Here is a 16,998-nt window from a genome sequence, read left to right as displayed (position 1 = left end):
GAACCAGATCTCCGCCGCGAACCTCCCCCACGGCCTCTTCCTCACACCCCGGAAGCGTGGCTCCTTTAGCACCGCCGATCTGTTCACACCCGCCACCATCGCCGTCGCCGCAACTACTCCTCTACCCTTTTCATCTCGTTGTCGATCTATACAGATAAATGAGAGAAGGGAAATGAAAGACCCATGTTGAGAAAGTAAGAAAAGATAAGTTTTTTTTAAGTTAGAGAGACATTTCAGATTTTAAATGGTAATGAGTGTTTCTGGAGATATAAGGTGAGAGGTGATGAAGAACATAGAGGAACAGTAACATTGTGAATTGAACTGATGTGTAAATATCAATAAATTATAGTTGGATTAAATAGCAATTATCAGTTTATATATACCGGTAACTAACCTTACTGTCTTGGGTAAATTTTTATATATTTTCAGTGACACACCATGTGTCACTAATCACATTGGTACACCGAAGACGATGTGAAACAACTTAGCATACTCTACTGACCAAATCGAACCAAATTGGACAGGTTAGGTTTGATTTTGTGCCTATGATTAAAATGAATTTGATTGATGCCTTAGCATTGATTGAAGACGAGTCCCTTTTCAAAAAAAAAAGACTGAGTCCCTTTTCAAAAAAAAAAAGACGAGTCTGTGTGTATTTGTAAATTTATTATCAAAGTGTGAGAGCCATCTTTACGAGTAAGAAGCAAGTTTTAATATTTTGTTAATGAATGATTAAGATTAAAATATAAATTATAACATTTTAAGTTGTCATGTGAATGTAAAATGATATTTTAACCTTAGTTATATGATCATTTTATAATTCTTTTAGCTTATGCTTTGTATCACCATGTTCTGTTTCTATTGAATCTGACATTAATTAAATCCATACAGCATCAAATTTTCTCTATGATCAAGTCTTGGTTTAAGAATTAACATGGTCCCAAATTAAGTCCAAGTTAACATAAAAATAGTCTTAATTGAACTTTTGACTCTTATAGTTTTTTTTTGGTACATCAGAAAGTTAAACGACAAAAAGAAAGACTACAGAGCTAACAGATCCTTAGCCAAGATGGGATCAAGCTGAGGAGGGGGGTCCTCATCGAAGAAAGTCACACTGCTGAGACATGCCTAAACCGGCTAAGCAATCCGCCACTTCATTAGCACTATGAGAAACATGCTGGAGCTGAACACTCCATTGACGCTGAAGGAGCTGATTAATCTCCAGAAAATCTGATGCTAAGGCATGGAAGTGAAACACATCATCCCGAAGCACCTCAACAATCTCCAAGCAATAAACTTCACACACAACACTATGAATACCAGTGTCCCATAAGAGAGAGAGACCCATCCTCAAAGCCGTCACTTCTGCCACAAGCGAGTCACCACCACTACGCCCCGCCATGAAGCCCACAATCCACCTGCCTTCCGGATTACGAACTGCACCGCCCATACCCATCTTCTGCGTCGTGGGAGTAAAAGCTCTGTCGATGTTAAGCTTAAGTGAGCCCTACAGAGGAACTTGCCACCGGGAAACACCACCCCCAACATCAATGGCTTCTTTTAAAAGAAAAAACACATGACATTTTTAAGTGGTACGTGACTATCACATTACTATTAAATTATTGTAATCTTGATCATTCATGATGAAATTGAACGGTCATAATTTATTCATATGTTATCATCTAAAATAATTATTCTCATAAGATACATCATCTTCCTAACAATAACATGTAAAGAATTGATATAAGATTAGTTTTAAAATATTTTAATTCGTAAGTTTAAAGGAAAGAATGTCAACTTAATCATTCATTTTTTGAACATTTTATTATGAGAATTTGAGATTTATAAGTTTAATAAAAGTGATGAAAGAACCTAATTATAATATTAAATTTTGATGGACTAATTCTAATTATAAGAAAAAGGATGAATGAGCATTAAATCAAGGAAAAAAAATCTGGTTGAAGTATAAATAAAACCACTCATAAAAAAGTGGGCTGCTCAAAACATTTTTGCAGAGCACCCAGGTGAAGATTAATTGGAAAGCACATGCAAGCCAGTGCTTTTGAACTAAAGTTGTTGCTAGGAGTTAGAAAGTTATGAGTTTCAATTTGATATTCATTTGCCAAAAACTAAGCACATTTTTTTTACCATACACATATCCACACATCTAAGACTTCATTCTACAGAGTATCCATTTGAAGGAATGCACATTGAATGAGAAGAAAAACAAAAGAGAAATATGTATTTATTATCCTACTCCTACTCATAAGAACTTGTCTATTCAGAACCATGAATCAGTAACCAAACGAATACAACTACAAAAGTACATGGATATTAGTTGAGCACTACGTCACGAATCAGATGTCCCAACAGCATCGTTGCTACCGTTTTCCATCACCATTGATGCTTGATCCAATTGACCTTGAGAAGGTTGTGTCTCTGACTTCTTTTTCTCCTTCAGAATTGCCTGCCTAGGCATTACTTCCAACAGAAAACTTGCTCCATTCCATATTGAAGCCGAAACCTTGAGTATTTGGAAAGCTACATGCAATTCATATGACAAGAATATGGGGACAGTAAGTGCCATGGTTGCCACGGTAAATAAGCCTTGAAGAAAAATGTACATTAGCAAGCGATTTTGATCCCCGAGCAACCCGCTTAAGCGCCACCATACATTGTTTGCTTTCTGAGCTTTTTTCGATAGTTCCCTACGAAAAATTGAAGTCAATAATTAAAAAGAACTCTTGTTACAACTTCTAATGAAAGAGTAGTAGACATGTTTAAATTTCTATAAACTTGGAGAAGTATGTGAATAGTTAATGATTACCTGTAGGAATTCATTACTTCAGGATCTCTTAGAAACCTTTGTCGGCGCAAGACATTGACAATGAGGAAGTATAGAAGCTGCCACAGAGAGTAAACTACTAAGGGTACCAGAAACAGCCATGTCCAGAGATAGGATTTATCTTCAACATAAGGCCATGTAGCCCTTCGAGCAGTTCCCTCTGGATGCATTGCTTCGAAGGTTGCAGGATTCCACCACCGAATAGTAAAAAAAACAATTCCTGAAAAGAACTGTAACGTTAAAGACATGACAGAACCAAAATGGATATGACGATAAACATGAAGTTTGAATATCTATCACAAGCTTGTTCTGGTGGTTGCAATGGTAAATCTTTGGCAATGTAATATCTATGTTGAAGTTCAAAAGAACTACTCTGTTGAAAGCATATAAAAGCTGAAATGGACACAACAAGAAACATAAATTTTACATGTCTAAAACATGTCCAATCCACTATTCCACTGGTCGCGCATATAGCAATGTGATATGAATGCAAAAGTTCAAGCTGCTCCACAGATCAACAAATTATAGAATCACACATGTTCACTAATCTATAGTGTGAATACAGATTAGAATTCAAATCACTAATTCTGACCAGGAAAACTCATATATATATTATCACTGAACATACAAAGGTTGAACAACTAAGATCACCCCCATGTGATGCTGAACAAAGACTACAATCTTCATATACAGCATGGAGCTCTTGAACAGTATCTTTACTTGAAATTTCTTCTCAACATTTTGATCTAGATGAAGGCCAGTACCACTCCATGATCTTTTGAACTTTAAATAGAAAACTCAGCTAGATAATAGAGTTCGAACACAAAGCTAGAATGTATTTTTTACCAGAAAATTTTCATCACAAAGTACAATCTCCTAAAAACTTGTACATGATATGCATAAAACATATATGCCACAAACTTTTCTGGTTATAAAGCAAATACACCTTAAACCCTTTGACCATTGAAGGCAAAAGTTAACAAATATCATAGTAGAAGGCTACCGTTTTCTAAAATCTTATTTTCTTGCTGAGAAGAAAGAGAAACTATGAAGAGGATGGTATAATTTACCAGGTAAAAGATGGATAAGAACACTGACAATTTTGTCGAGAGAACTGAAAACCAAGCTGCAGCGCCAAACAATCAAAGCCCATGCTAATGGCCCCTGAAAATGCACTTGAATAAGTCACAAAGTTCATAAATGAATCATTCTTTTACCAAGGAGTAAAATACCAGGGATAAAGCTCTTACCTCAGCAAAAGAAAAGCAAACCATGAAAACCTTTTCATTCCTTGGATAACAAAGAAGATCAACCAAGAAGATTGTATTTGCATAATAGCAGAAATCCTGAAACACGAGCAATCATGTAACTATTTAACTTTCATTACTTATATTTCTAGAGAGGCAACTCATAAGAAATTAGTAACTAGATCCATACGCTAGCGATTAATGGGAATACCGAGACACTTTTAATGAGTTGAATAAATAATGGCATAGAAACACAATTTAAATTGACAAAGCCCTCATCATCACTAATAGAGCTTTTTGATGTAAAAAGATCAGAGCAATCAACAATGACAACAATAACAATAGCAAAGCCTTTTTGTAGGAGTCGACTATATGAATCATGCCACACCATAATGCTCAGTCATGTACTAAGTCTAAAGATAAATCATTAAGTTAAAGTTATTCTTAATTATCTGACTTATTTTTTTCCTAGATCTACCTCCATGATTAAATATTTGATTAACCTCTATCTCCTCCCTCTGGTCAACACTCCTTGATATGCTCCTACGGGCACACTGGTCCAAATCACCAAAGATGAGACTCTGCCATCTTTTCTACAATAGGAGCTTATCCCAATTTTTTTTTTCTTCTAATAACTCTATTTCATTCATATCTTGTCTTGTAAACCACTCATCAATGTAACATTCTCATCTTTCTGACATTGGTTTTGCGTTCTTGTTGGCTTTTAACTGCCCATCATTTAGCTCTATATAACAATGTCGATCTTATAACTGCGAAGTAAAATTCTCCTTTAAGACTGAGTTGTACTTTTATATTGTTGATCACTACCCCAAGCATTGCTCATTTCATCAACCCTGCTGAAATCATGTGGTTGACATCTTCTTCTATCTATCCATCATGTTGTATGCAAGACCAAAGGTACTTAAAACATGGGATTTGCGGTATCATTCTTAGTTTTCACCTACTAAACTTACATTCCTAATACTTTGTTGATAGAGTTTGTGCAACTCTAACTAAACTTACATTACTTTGTTTTACTTCTACGTAAGAAAAGCCGTGTGTTTCAAAGGTTTGTCTCTACATCTATAACTTTCCATTTATTTCTTCTACAGATTCTCCACTAAGATTATATCATCTGCCAAAAAGATGAATCATGGCACAATCTATTGGACATGTTTAGGTATATCCAGAATCAGGATAAAAAGATAAGGGCTCAATTTTGACACTAGGTGAATAAGTGCTTAATTAAGTTGTTTCCTGATGCAAACCTCACTTCAACTAAGGCCAGGTTTGGCAAGGTATATGGCAGAAGGCCCAATGATCTGTCAAAAGGCCTGTAAAGGAATCCTTCTAGAAATTAGGACCACTAGGTGAGGTGAGGCACCTGTCACCTGATGGGGAGATGGGGACCACTCAATCATCATAGGGAATATATGTTAGTTATGGAGAGAGAGATAGGTAGGCAGAAATTGGACTAGGACTAGGAGAGCAGAGCACTCTCGAATTGCTCTTATTTTACTACTGCATTTTCTTTCAGCTGCTTGTAATTTCCCTAATTCACTGCTTCTGGTTGTTAAACCCAGAGGATTCAGTGTTCTAGTAATTCTCAGTTATTCTTCCAATTGATTTTCTCTGGTACCTAACATTGGTATCAGAGCTCCCGATCCTGAGGGAGCTTGTATGGTGGTGACGAGAGCTGCGATGGAATCCAGAGTAGATGATCTCGAGCGATCCGTGACGTCGATGAAGGAGATGGCGACGGAGCAATTTGAAGAACTCCGAAGGCTCATCATGAATCGCGAGCGGAGGCGAACTCGAGGACGTTCCAACACACCCAGATTCCGGCAAGCATCGCGTGAGAGAGATCGCGAAGCTTCTTCGCATTCCGGGTCGCGAACCGGGTCGCGAACCGGGTCGCGATTTTCTGACCACAGCAGAGAGCGATTTGATCATCCTCATCGTGTCCATTTGCGAGCAGTAACGGGAAGGAGGGTGGATATCCCGATGTTCGATGGGAGCGACGCTTATGGGTGGATCAATCGGGTAGAGCGCTTCTTCCAACTCAGTCGAGTCGGAGAAGAGGAAAGGTTGGAAATGGTGATGATCGCCATGGAAGGAAAGGCTCTGGGTTGGTTCCAGTGGTGGGAAGAGCAAGCTCCGGAGCGAGCTTGGGAACCTTTCAAACATGCCTTGATTCGAAGATTTCAACCCACTTTGGTTCAGAACCCATTTGGCCCTTTGCTTAGCATTAAGCAGAAGGGTAGTGTCATGGCCTATAGAGAGAGCTTTGAAGAAGCTGCAGCTCCGATGAGAGGTGCTGATAGGGAGATTCTGAAAGGGGTGTTTCTGAATGGGTTACAAGAGGAGATTAGAGCAGAAATGAAGTTGTATCCTGCTGCTGATTTAGCTGGACTGATGGATAGGGCCTTGTTAATAGAAGAAAAGAACTCTGTTCTCAGGGGAGGAAAGACCAAGGAAGAAGACAAGAGAGGATGGAAGGATAAAGGAGGGATTGGTGTCAAATTTTCCAGTAATGGGGAAAAACATACAAATTCTAGTTCAAGCTATGTTGGGAAGAACACTGCTGGGGGGCAAGGACAGGAGGGCAAGACCACTCAATCCAAAGAGAGTAATGAGGGAAGTGGGAATGAAGCTAAGGTTCCGGAGAGGAAGTGGAATGGAGGGCAAAGACTATCACAAAGTGAACTGCAAGAGCGAAGTAGGAAGGGATTGTGTTTTAAATGTGGGGAAAAATGGGGAAAGGAGCATGTGTGCACTAAGACGCATTACCAATTCATCCTAATTGAAGGGGAGGAGGATGAGGAAGAGGAGGAGATCTTTGAAGAAGCTGAGGATGGGGAGTTTATTTTGGAGGGCAAGGTGCTACAACTGTCCCTCAACAGCAAGGAAGGGTTAACCTCTAATCAGTCTTTCAAAATCAGGGGAAGAATAGGAGGAAGGGAGGTGTTGATTTTGGTGGATTGTGGGGCTACTAGTAATTTCATTTCTCAGGAACTAGTGGCTGAATTGGGGCTGCAAGTGATTGCTACCACAGAATATGTTGTAGAGGTGGGAAATGGGGCCAAGGAGAGGAATTCAGGGGTCTGTAAGAACCTCAAAATAGAAGCACAAGGGATCCCTATTGTTCAACATTTTTTCCTACTGAGCCTTGGAGGTACTGAACTGGTTCTGGGTATGGATTGGCTGGCAAGTTTAGGCAACATTAAGGCCAATTTCAAGAACCTTACCCTTCAATGGGAGGTGCATGGTAGGAAGATGAGGCTACAAGGAGACCACTTCAAGAGATAAAACAAGCAATCCATGAGGAGTAGCAAGAAGCTTCAGAGGAGGGCAACAAAAGAGGAATTCCTTGCTTATGATAGTATGTGTGCAACCAACAAAAAGGAAGAGATGATTCCTCAACAACTTAAGGAAGTGTTAGTAGAATTCCCTGAGGTTTTCAAGACTCCAGAAGGTTTACCTCCTAAGAGGAAATGTGATCATGTTATCAGGTTGAAAGAAGGAGCAGCCATTCCACATAGCAGGCCATATAGATATTCATTTTATCAAAAGAATGAGATTGAAAGGCAGGTCAAGGAGATGCTGAATTCTGGCATAATCAGAGAAAGCACAAGTCCATTCAGCAGTCCAGCAATCTTGGTTAAGAAGAAGGAAGGGACATGGAGATTATGTGTTGACTATAGAGCCCTTAACAAGGTTACTGTGCCTGACAAGTTTCCAATTCCCATCATTGATGAACTGCTAGATGAAATTGGAGCAGCAGTGATTTTCTCCAAGTTGGATTTGAAATCTGGTTATCACCAGATCAGAATGAATGAGGAAGACATTCCAAAAACTGCATTCAGGACTCATGAAGGCCACTATGAGTATCTTGTGATGCCCTTTGGGTTATACAATGCCCCCTCCACCTTCCAAGCCTTGATGAACCAAGTTTTGAGGCCTTATTTAAGGAAATTTGTGCTAGTTTTTTTTGATGATATTCTCATCTACAGTGCGAGTGAAAAGGAGCATTTTGATCATGTGAGGGAAGTCTTACACACACTTCAAGTCAATTCCTTGGTGGTAAACCAAAAGAAGTGTTCTTTTGGGCAAGAAGAGATAATTTACTTGGGACATGTGATTTCCCAGAAAGGTGTGGCGGCTGATCCTGACAAAATCAAAGATATGCTGAACTGGCCTGCTCCTAAGGAAGTAAAGGCTTTGAGAGGGTTCCTGGGGTTAACAGGGTATTATAGGAGGTTTGTGAGAAATTACAGCAAGCTTGCATACCCTTTAAATCAGTTATTGAAGAAGAACAATTTCATTTGGAGCAATGAAGCCAATCTGGCTTTTGAAAAACTGAAGGAAATTATGACAACTGTACCTGTATTGGCAGTACCTAACTTCAACAACTCTTTCATTCTGGAAACAGATGCCTCGGGCAAGGGATTGGGAGCAGTGCTCATGCAAGAGGGGAGGCCCATTGCCTTCATGAGCAAGACACTTTCAGCTAGAGCTCAAGCTAAGTCTGTCTATGAGAGGGAATTGATGGCTGTGGTTTTAGCAGTACAGAAGTGGAGGCATTATTTGTTAGGACACCACTTTGTCATCCATACAGATCAGAAAAGCCTAAGATTCCTTGCTGAGCAAAGGGTAATGGGAGAAGATCAGCAAAGGTGGATGTCAAAATTAATGGGGTTTGACTTTGAAATCAAGTACAAACCTGGGGTTGAAAATAGAGCAGCTGATGCTCTATCCAGAAAGATGCAATTTACAGCTATTTCTTCTGTCCAGTGTGAAGAATGGCAAGATCTAGAAGCTGAGTTGTTGGCTGTTGACAAGTATAGAGAGATTATGCAGGAGATAGCAACTCAAGGTCATTATCCTATGGGGTATCAAATGAAGAAGGGAAAGCTGATGTATAAGGACAGAATTGTGATCCCCAAAGGTTCTGAGAAGGTTTCAATCATCCTTAAGGAGTTCCATGAATCTGTCCTAGGTGGCCATGCTGGGGTTTTTAGGACATACAAGAGGATCTCTGCACTTTTCTATTGGGAAGGAATGAAATTAGACATCCAGGAATTTGTGCAAAAGTGTGAGGTGTGTCAAAGAAACAAATATGAAGCTCTCAATCCTGCGGGGTTCCTTCAACCTCTGCCAATACCATCTCAGGTATGGTCTGATATCTCCATGGATTTTATAGGGGGTCTTCCTAAGGCTATGGGGAAAGACACCATTTTGGTGGTAGTAGATAGGTTCACCAAGTATGCACACTTTATTGCCCTCACTCATCCCTATACTGCCAAGGAAGTGGCTGAGGTATTCACCAAGGAGGTGGTGAAATTGCATGGTTTTCCAGCTACTATAATATCTGATAGAGACAGGGTCTTTTTGAGTCACTTTTGGTCTGAATTGTTCAAATTGGCTGGTACTAAGCTGAAATTCAGTTCTGCATACCATCCCCAAACTGATGGTCAGACAGAAGTTGTTAATAGGTGTGTGGAAACCTATTTGAGATGCATGACATGAACTAAACCAAGGCAATGGCCTAAGTGGTTGAATTGGGCAGAATACTGGTACAATACAAATTACCATTCTGCAATTAAGACTACACCCTTCAAGGCTTTATATGGCAGGGATCCCCCAACTATTGTTAGAGGGGATATGGCTCAAACTCCAGTGGATGAAGTTAGCAGGATGACCACTAAAAGGAACCTGATATTGGAGGAACTCAAGGGGAACTTGGAGAGAGCACAGAACAGGATGAAGCAACAAGCCAATAAACATAGAAGAGATGTACAGTATGAGGTTGGAGACATTGTATACCTCAAAATTCAACCATACAAACTGAGGAGCTTGGCTAAAAGGACAAATCAGAAACTGAGTCCTAGATATTATGGGCCTTATCCTATTGTAGAGAAGATTAACCCTGTTGCATACAAGTTGAAGCTTCCTGAGGGGAGCCAAGTTCATCCTGTTTTTCACATATCCCTCTTGAAGAAGGCAATGAGTGGAGCAGTGATTAGCCAACCTCTTCCTAAGGTTTTGGCTGAGGACTGGGAATTGAAAGTGGAGCCTGAAACAATTGAGGACTTCAGAGAAACAGCAGATGGGAACACTGAGGTATTAGTGAAATGGAAGGAGCTGCCAGAGTTTGAAAATTCTTGGGAAGAACTCACTGTTTTGAAGGAACAGTTCCCAGAATTTCACCTTGAGGACAAGGTGAGTTTCCAAGGGGGGAGAGATGATGCAAACCTCACTTCAACTAAGGCCAGGTTTGGCAAGGTATATGGCAGAAGGCCCAATGATCTGTCAAAAGGCCTGTAAAGGAATCCTTCTAGAAATTAGGACCACTAGGTGAGGTGAGGCACCTGTCACCTGATGGGGAGATGGGGACCACTCAATCATCATAGGGAATATATGTTAGTTATGGAGAGAGAGATAGGTAGGCAGAAATTGGACTAGGACTAGGAGAGCAGAGCACTCTCGAATTGCTCTTATTTTACTACTGCATTTTCTTTCAGCTGCTTGTAATTTCCCTAATTCACTGCTTCTGGTTGTTAAACCCAGAGGATTCAGTGTTCTAGTAATTCTCAGTTATTCTTCCAATTGATTTTCTCTGGTACCTAACATTTCCCCAAACACATCCTTAACATTTGCGTTTAATTACCTTATAGCATATCCTCCATGTAAACCCTTAAACCCTCTTGATACCCCTACCCACATGACCATTTATCAACTGTTGCTCTTCTACCCGCTCACGGTGCATACGCACTAATAACATTTAAGGTTTCTTGATCCACTATATATAAATTTTAGAGCTATGGTCCTATTGCCTACGCTTTTGACATCCATTATTTCTTTTGTCAAAATAGTGCTTAGCCCATACCTGGATCATGTCTTTCCTATCAGACCAATCAGATTAATTTCTTTCTAAATGTTCTATAACATCACTACCATATCAATATTTTGTTTTTCGTTATGAGAGGAAAAACTCCACTACACCTTCACTCTACACAAGAATGAGCACTAGATAAATAACCTCACAAGAGATGTCCTCGCACTATTGGGGGTATATCCAGCATGTGCAATCCGGGTTCCTAAGGTAGAGCATACTCTGCTAGCCAGTTTGGTCCCTATCTGGCTAGCGCAATCCAGGAGTAATATGAACAGCCAATCGCGTCAAATTAGACCTTTGATTGCATACACTAGTTAACTATTCATTTAGCTATACCATAAGGAAGAAAATAATGATAAATAACACAACTAATCCTTCAACTAATTTATTAGCAAATAACTTTGACATGTCCATAATCAATGATCTCCTCCGCTGTCTTAGGCTGCGCATTCAGTTAGACGAAGCCTAATACCTCAACTGTATTTCTTTTTCTGAGCCTTTAGGATCACTCAGCTCTAAAAGTTACTCTTTAATAAAACAATTGGCAGTTTTCATCTCTGGTTTGACAGTCCAGATTATTGATTACAGTCTCTAAAGTAGTGCCAATGAAACTCACACTCATCCAAGAAACAAATAGGAGAAAGCTAATGAATGCCCTGAGGGTACTCGGTAGTAGAGAAACAAAAACAAAAACTATTTAATGGAAATGAAAGTATTTAGTATAATAAAAACTAGAAAGTATACTTGCTTTCTTATGTAGTTGGAAACACTTAAGGGGAGCTCTCCCATACCCTCTCTAATTTAGAGGGTTGTGCTTCCCTCTCCTTGCTAACCACTGAAATGCAAATTTCAAAACTCATTATTCTCTATCATGACATGACATTTATTACCCTAAGAAATCACATATTGGTCAATTATGGGAGCAGTTTTCAAACATTTAATGCTTTGCAACCAATTTATTAGCCAGACCCAAACACACATAAGCTTCAATAATCAAATGATCATTCCATTACATATACAGATTGCAATTCAATAGCAGAAACTGAGATATGTATTGTAAGCTTACCAGTAGATAGTAATGCCATTTCTTGAACCTATAGTATATCCAACGAAGCGGAACAAATATGAAGAAGAACAAACAATATACATAGGGAATGTCTTGGGGTCCTGGTGATGAAAAAACAAAAACTATGAATCAATTGAAAGAAAACATTCCAAAACCTTTCAAATGCATGACTGAAACATCTCAACTTACTTGCCCCCAATATGAAACAGAACCCTCCAAAGCCAAGAACACCCAAAAGATGCGTCACCTTGTTGATGAACTTTTCGTGTTCTTCAGCTCGTTTGGCGATCTTAACCGCCTGTTCAGAAAGCATTTGCTTCGTCTGCACAGCTTGTTTGGAAAGCATTTCCTTGAAAAACCAAGAGAGACCCACGTCGTAAAATCGAAAAATTCGACAGAATCATGTGTTGAAATCGAATGATTATCGTACCTTGGATCTATCCCTGAGCCTCTGTTTCATCCTCGGAGGCGATATTTCGCCATTGGTGAAGTCTGCTGTATGATCGTCGTTGTCGGACATTTTGACTACAACACAAGAAACAAGTTGGCAAGTTGAGAGAAGATAGAGATGATCATAACAGAAATCTGGTATGGAATCAATGAATGATGAAGGGAAGGGAACGTGCTTTGAAATGGAAGTTTCTGGTTAGTCCAGAATCACTTTTTGCACCTCCAAATAGAATATTAGCAAGTATATCCATGCTTGCGTGGCACGAGATAGGTTATAATAATGGACCCCTCTCATGTTCATCCATAATCTATAATAATTTACAAATTCAACATTTTTTTTTTTTGAATTTCTTTGATACACATTTGAAAGTAAATGAGTTTTGCTGCCGAGAGATAAAACTCAATTTTTTAAGAAATTTTTTAAGTTGTGCAGAGAGAAATTGGATTTTTTTAATGTTAAAAAATTAAAACTCAATTTACATTTATGCCCAAAAGTTTGAGTTAGCTTGCAAATACTTGAGTTGGTTTTTTTTGTCCATATTGAAAAGGTGTCATTTGATATCTTACTCATTCACAAATCTTCCTTCTCGTAAGTTAAGAAAACCCTATCTTTTAAGGAAAATATTTTTTAATGCCCACATGTAAAACAATTTCATAATATTCCATCAAATGATACTATTAATCATTAGTTTTTTAACTAATATTTTAAATTTAAAAAATGCTAACAACACTCTCTTTTTAATTGGTTAAAAAACTTATATAGATCCGACTAAATTGAGAGTGAGACTCATATAATTTAGTGAACTACACATGAATTTTAACCAATTAAAGAATGTTTTAAAAAGAGATTGTTACTGGCTGAAAAGTGGGAACCAACAGTTGATAACGTTCTGAAGCGTAAAGACATGGAGAAGGAGTATTCGATTATGTTGGAGAAAGAGGAGGTATACTGGCGCCAAAGATCTAGAGCTGTTTGGTTGAAGGAGGGGGATAAAAATACCAAGTTCTTCCATGGTAAAGCATCACAAAGACATAAGGTAAACAAAATTAAGAAAATGAAGGATGAGCATGGAAATTGGGGATATGGGGAGGAAAAAATTGGTCAACAAATGGTGGAGTTTTTCCAGCAACTCTTCCACACGTCTTCCCCTACTGATATGGAAAATGTTTGCTCCTCTATTACTAAGACACTCAGTCAGGCTGGAAAACAGTGGCTTGATAAAAGATTTACGGCTGGGGAGGTGAAACAAGCATTGTTTATGATGCATCCCTCGAAGGCACTGGGACCAGATGGTTTTTCACCAGATTTTTTCCAGAGATTTTGGCATGTTGCTGGTTCTGAGGTTACGAGAATGGCTTTGAGCATACTAAATGATGGTGTTGATCCGGGGGAGATGAACCGTACCTTTATTTGCCTTATCCCAAAGGTGAAGCATCCGGAGTCTCCAAAGGAGTTGAGACCAATCAACCTCTGCAATGTGATAATGAGGATTGTGTCAAAATGCATAGCCAACCGGATGAAGTACTTGCTAGATGAGGTGGTAGGAGAGCAGCAGAGTGCATTCCTTCCGGGTAGGCAAATCACTGATAATGCATTAACATGTTTTGAGGTGTTTCACTATATGAAGAAGAGGAGAGGGAAGAAGGGGTATATGGCTCTTAAACTTGACATGTCAAAAGTGTATGATCGAGTTGAGTGGAATTTTCTTAGGAGGATCCTTACTGCTATGGCCTTCCCCCGGTCTGATTGAGGTAATTATGACCTGTGTTACTTCTGTCTCTTATGGGATTCTAATTAATGTTTCCCCGACACCTTGGTTTCAACCGGAAAGGGGGCTTCGTCAAGGAGACCCTTTGTCACCATACTTATTCATCTTGGTGGTCGAGGCTTTTTCTGGTTTGCTTGTTGATCAGGTGAGGAAGAAGAACGTCCATGGGGTGGTGGTTGCTAGAGAGGCCCCGAAGATTAGTCACTTATTCTTTGCAGATGACAGTCTCATATTCTCTCGGGCTACAATGGAGGAAGTGGATACGATTACTAGAGTGATTCATGCTTATGAGAGAGCTTCTGGACAGCTAGTTAATCTGGACAAGTCAGAGGTGACTTTCAGCCAAAATGTGCCTGAAAATAGGAAACAAATGATCCGGGATAGGATGAGAGTTAAGGCTGTAGACGTCCATGAGAAATACTTGGGACTTCCTACCATTATTGGTAAGTCCAAGAAGCAAATTTTTACAAGGGTAGAGGATAGAATGTGGAAGAAGCTTAAGGGGTGGAAGGAGAAATCTCTATCACGAGCAGGGAAGGAAGTATTACTGAAATCAGTGGCTCAAGCTATTCCAACGTATATAATGAGTTGTTTTCGCATTCCTTCAAGCAGTTGTAGGAGGATGGAGGCTATGTGTGCTAAGTTCTGGTGGGGACAAAGAGGGATAGAGCGGAAAATTCATTGGAATAGTTGGAGGGACTTGTGTAGGCCTAAAGCACATGGAGGACTTGGCTTTCGGGATCTGGAGGATTTTAATACGGCACTTCTAGCAAAGCAGGTGTGGAGGTTACTCAATAATGAAGGCTCACTGCTTTACAGAGTTTGGAAGGCAAAATATTTTCCAAAAACTACTCTGTTGGAAGCACTGTGTGGTTATAGCCCTATTTATGCATGGCGCAGCGTTTGGGGAGCTAAGGGGGAGGTGTAGACGGGCTCCAAATGGTTGGTGGGAAACGGTAAGCTTATTAACATCTGGAATGATCCTTGGCTACCTTGTAAAACAACAGGTTTCGTGATGATGTCAAAGCCTGAGGATAATGATAAGTGCTCATTTTACGTATGTTTGGATATCATTTTAAGCACTTATTTGACTTGTATGCTTGCATTTTTTATCATTATACTCCCCAAACGAGTTAACTTAGTACGTATTTAGTTTTAGCATAAATATAGTGAAAATATCATTAATTTCATGTTCTAACTTGGAGTTTTGATGTAGGGAAGAAATTCAAGGAAGAGCCAAGTTGGAATTAAGAAAAAAGATTTGAAGGCTTGATGCTTAGCACGAGAAAATGGTGCTTAGCACCATTATGGCAAAAAGACCATGCGCTTAGCGCCAGAAAGTGGTGCTTAGCACCAAAGGCGGTGGAGAAAACCCTAGGGGGAAGTAACAGGGGCGCTTAGCACCAGAAAATGGCGCTTAGCACCATTCTGACGGATTTAACTTTTATTTAAGGGCCAGAACACGTTTTTGTGGGTATCTCTCCTATTCTCTTCGAAATTCTCTCAATTTTGGCACCAAAACAGATCAAGGGAGCTTGGGCTTCATGGAGGAGAGGTCCCTGGGTTTAGGATTGATGGATTAAAGCTCCGGAGCATGGCGGCGACCGCCGAAGGACCGTGACAACCTCTCGGAGGCGATGAAAAGCTTGGGAAAGCTTCTATCGCCGTGGATCCTTCGCCGTTCTTCTGGGTTTCATCTTTTCTTCCTTATCCCTTGTACTTGTTGTTTCTATTTTTGTATTTAGATTGTTGAAGCTTGATTCTTTGATTTGTTCTAAACTCATTCATTGATGTCAATGTAATCTTTCATGTATGATGTTTCTTTCTATGCTTCATGCTTCTAACCAATCAATTGATAATCAAAAGAGCTTCACTAATTCATCAATAGATCGGGAGATTGTTGTGAGTTTGTGTATGCTTAGTTCAATGAAAGTATGCACCTATGTCTTAGGTTACAACACCGTTGTTCAAGTTTTGCTTTTTGTGCTTCATGTATCGGTTGATCCATGTTAGATTTCAGGGGACTAGCATTAGATCGAGAGATTGGTGTGGGTCCGGTCAAAGAGAGAAACTGCTTAGTGCATCAATTTTCTTAGGGTGAGAATATCTTAGGTAGGAACAATAGTGGATTTCCACGTGACAGGTGGGGTTCTGAGTTCTAACAGGAGTTTTCGGAGTGACAACGGAGACTTGCAAGCCTAGGATACCTTGTCTTAGGATGAATTGGTCATTGGGAATGTCTTTGAGAGAGAAGTTGAGCTATATTATTCCTTTTGGGTTTTCTAGATGGTAAGGGATTACGTCTAGGAATTCCAATTGATGGATTCACCTAGGCTAGGGATAGTTAGGTGGATAACTCTCGGCATCGTAAATGAAATGAACCATTGCAAAAGTGTTTGAGTTGAAAGCAATTAGAGGATTAGGGGAATGCATTCTAAATATGTTTTCTTCTTTGTTATCCCTGTAAACATTCTTTTACCGCTTTCCTTATATTCAAAAACCATAAAAACAATTTATCCAACATCTTTGTATCCGCTCAGATCAATGTTTAACTGGTGGAACTAATGTTCACACAATCCCTGAGGACGATAAACCCGTATCTGCTTTACTATGATTGAATCATAAAGGTTTAGCCAAAAGCAGTACAAACAACGAGGAAAAAACCTTTATCAGATAATACAATAGAAAAAGTGGTTGAACTATTGCATGAGGAGCTCCCGGGA

The 16,998-nt window shown here is 39.5% G+C and overlaps 1 protein-coding gene across 1 annotated transcript; it reads right to left on the bottom strand.

The window, feature by feature from the left end:
* Window positions 1-2,118: 2,118 nt before the first annotated feature.
* Window positions 2,119-12,715, bottom strand: LOC130711220 (glycerophosphocholine acyltransferase 1-like). The gene is made up of 7 exons (XM_057560744.1): window positions 12,487-12,715; window positions 12,246-12,405; window positions 12,057-12,157; window positions 4,096-4,191; window positions 3,916-4,009; window positions 2,828-3,065; window positions 2,119-2,708 (listed from the first exon to the last, which is right to left on the bottom strand). Exons 1-7 carry the CDS (start codon window positions 12,574-12,576, stop codon window positions 2,351-2,353), a joined length of 1,137 nt encoding a protein of 378 aa, XP_057416727.1. The 5' UTR covers window positions 12,577-12,715; the 3' UTR covers window positions 2,119-2,350.
* Window positions 12,716-16,998: the final 4,283 nt, after the last annotated feature.

This window comes from Lotus japonicus, chromosome 4, assembly GCF_012489685.1.
Source record: "Lotus japonicus ecotype B-129 chromosome 4, LjGifu_v1.2".
In the NCBI taxonomy this organism is placed as follows: domain Eukaryota; kingdom Viridiplantae; phylum Streptophyta; class Magnoliopsida; order Fabales; family Fabaceae; genus Lotus; species Lotus japonicus.
Note: the sequence above shows the minus strand (reverse complement) of the source record. Positions and strands in the feature narration are given on the sequence as shown.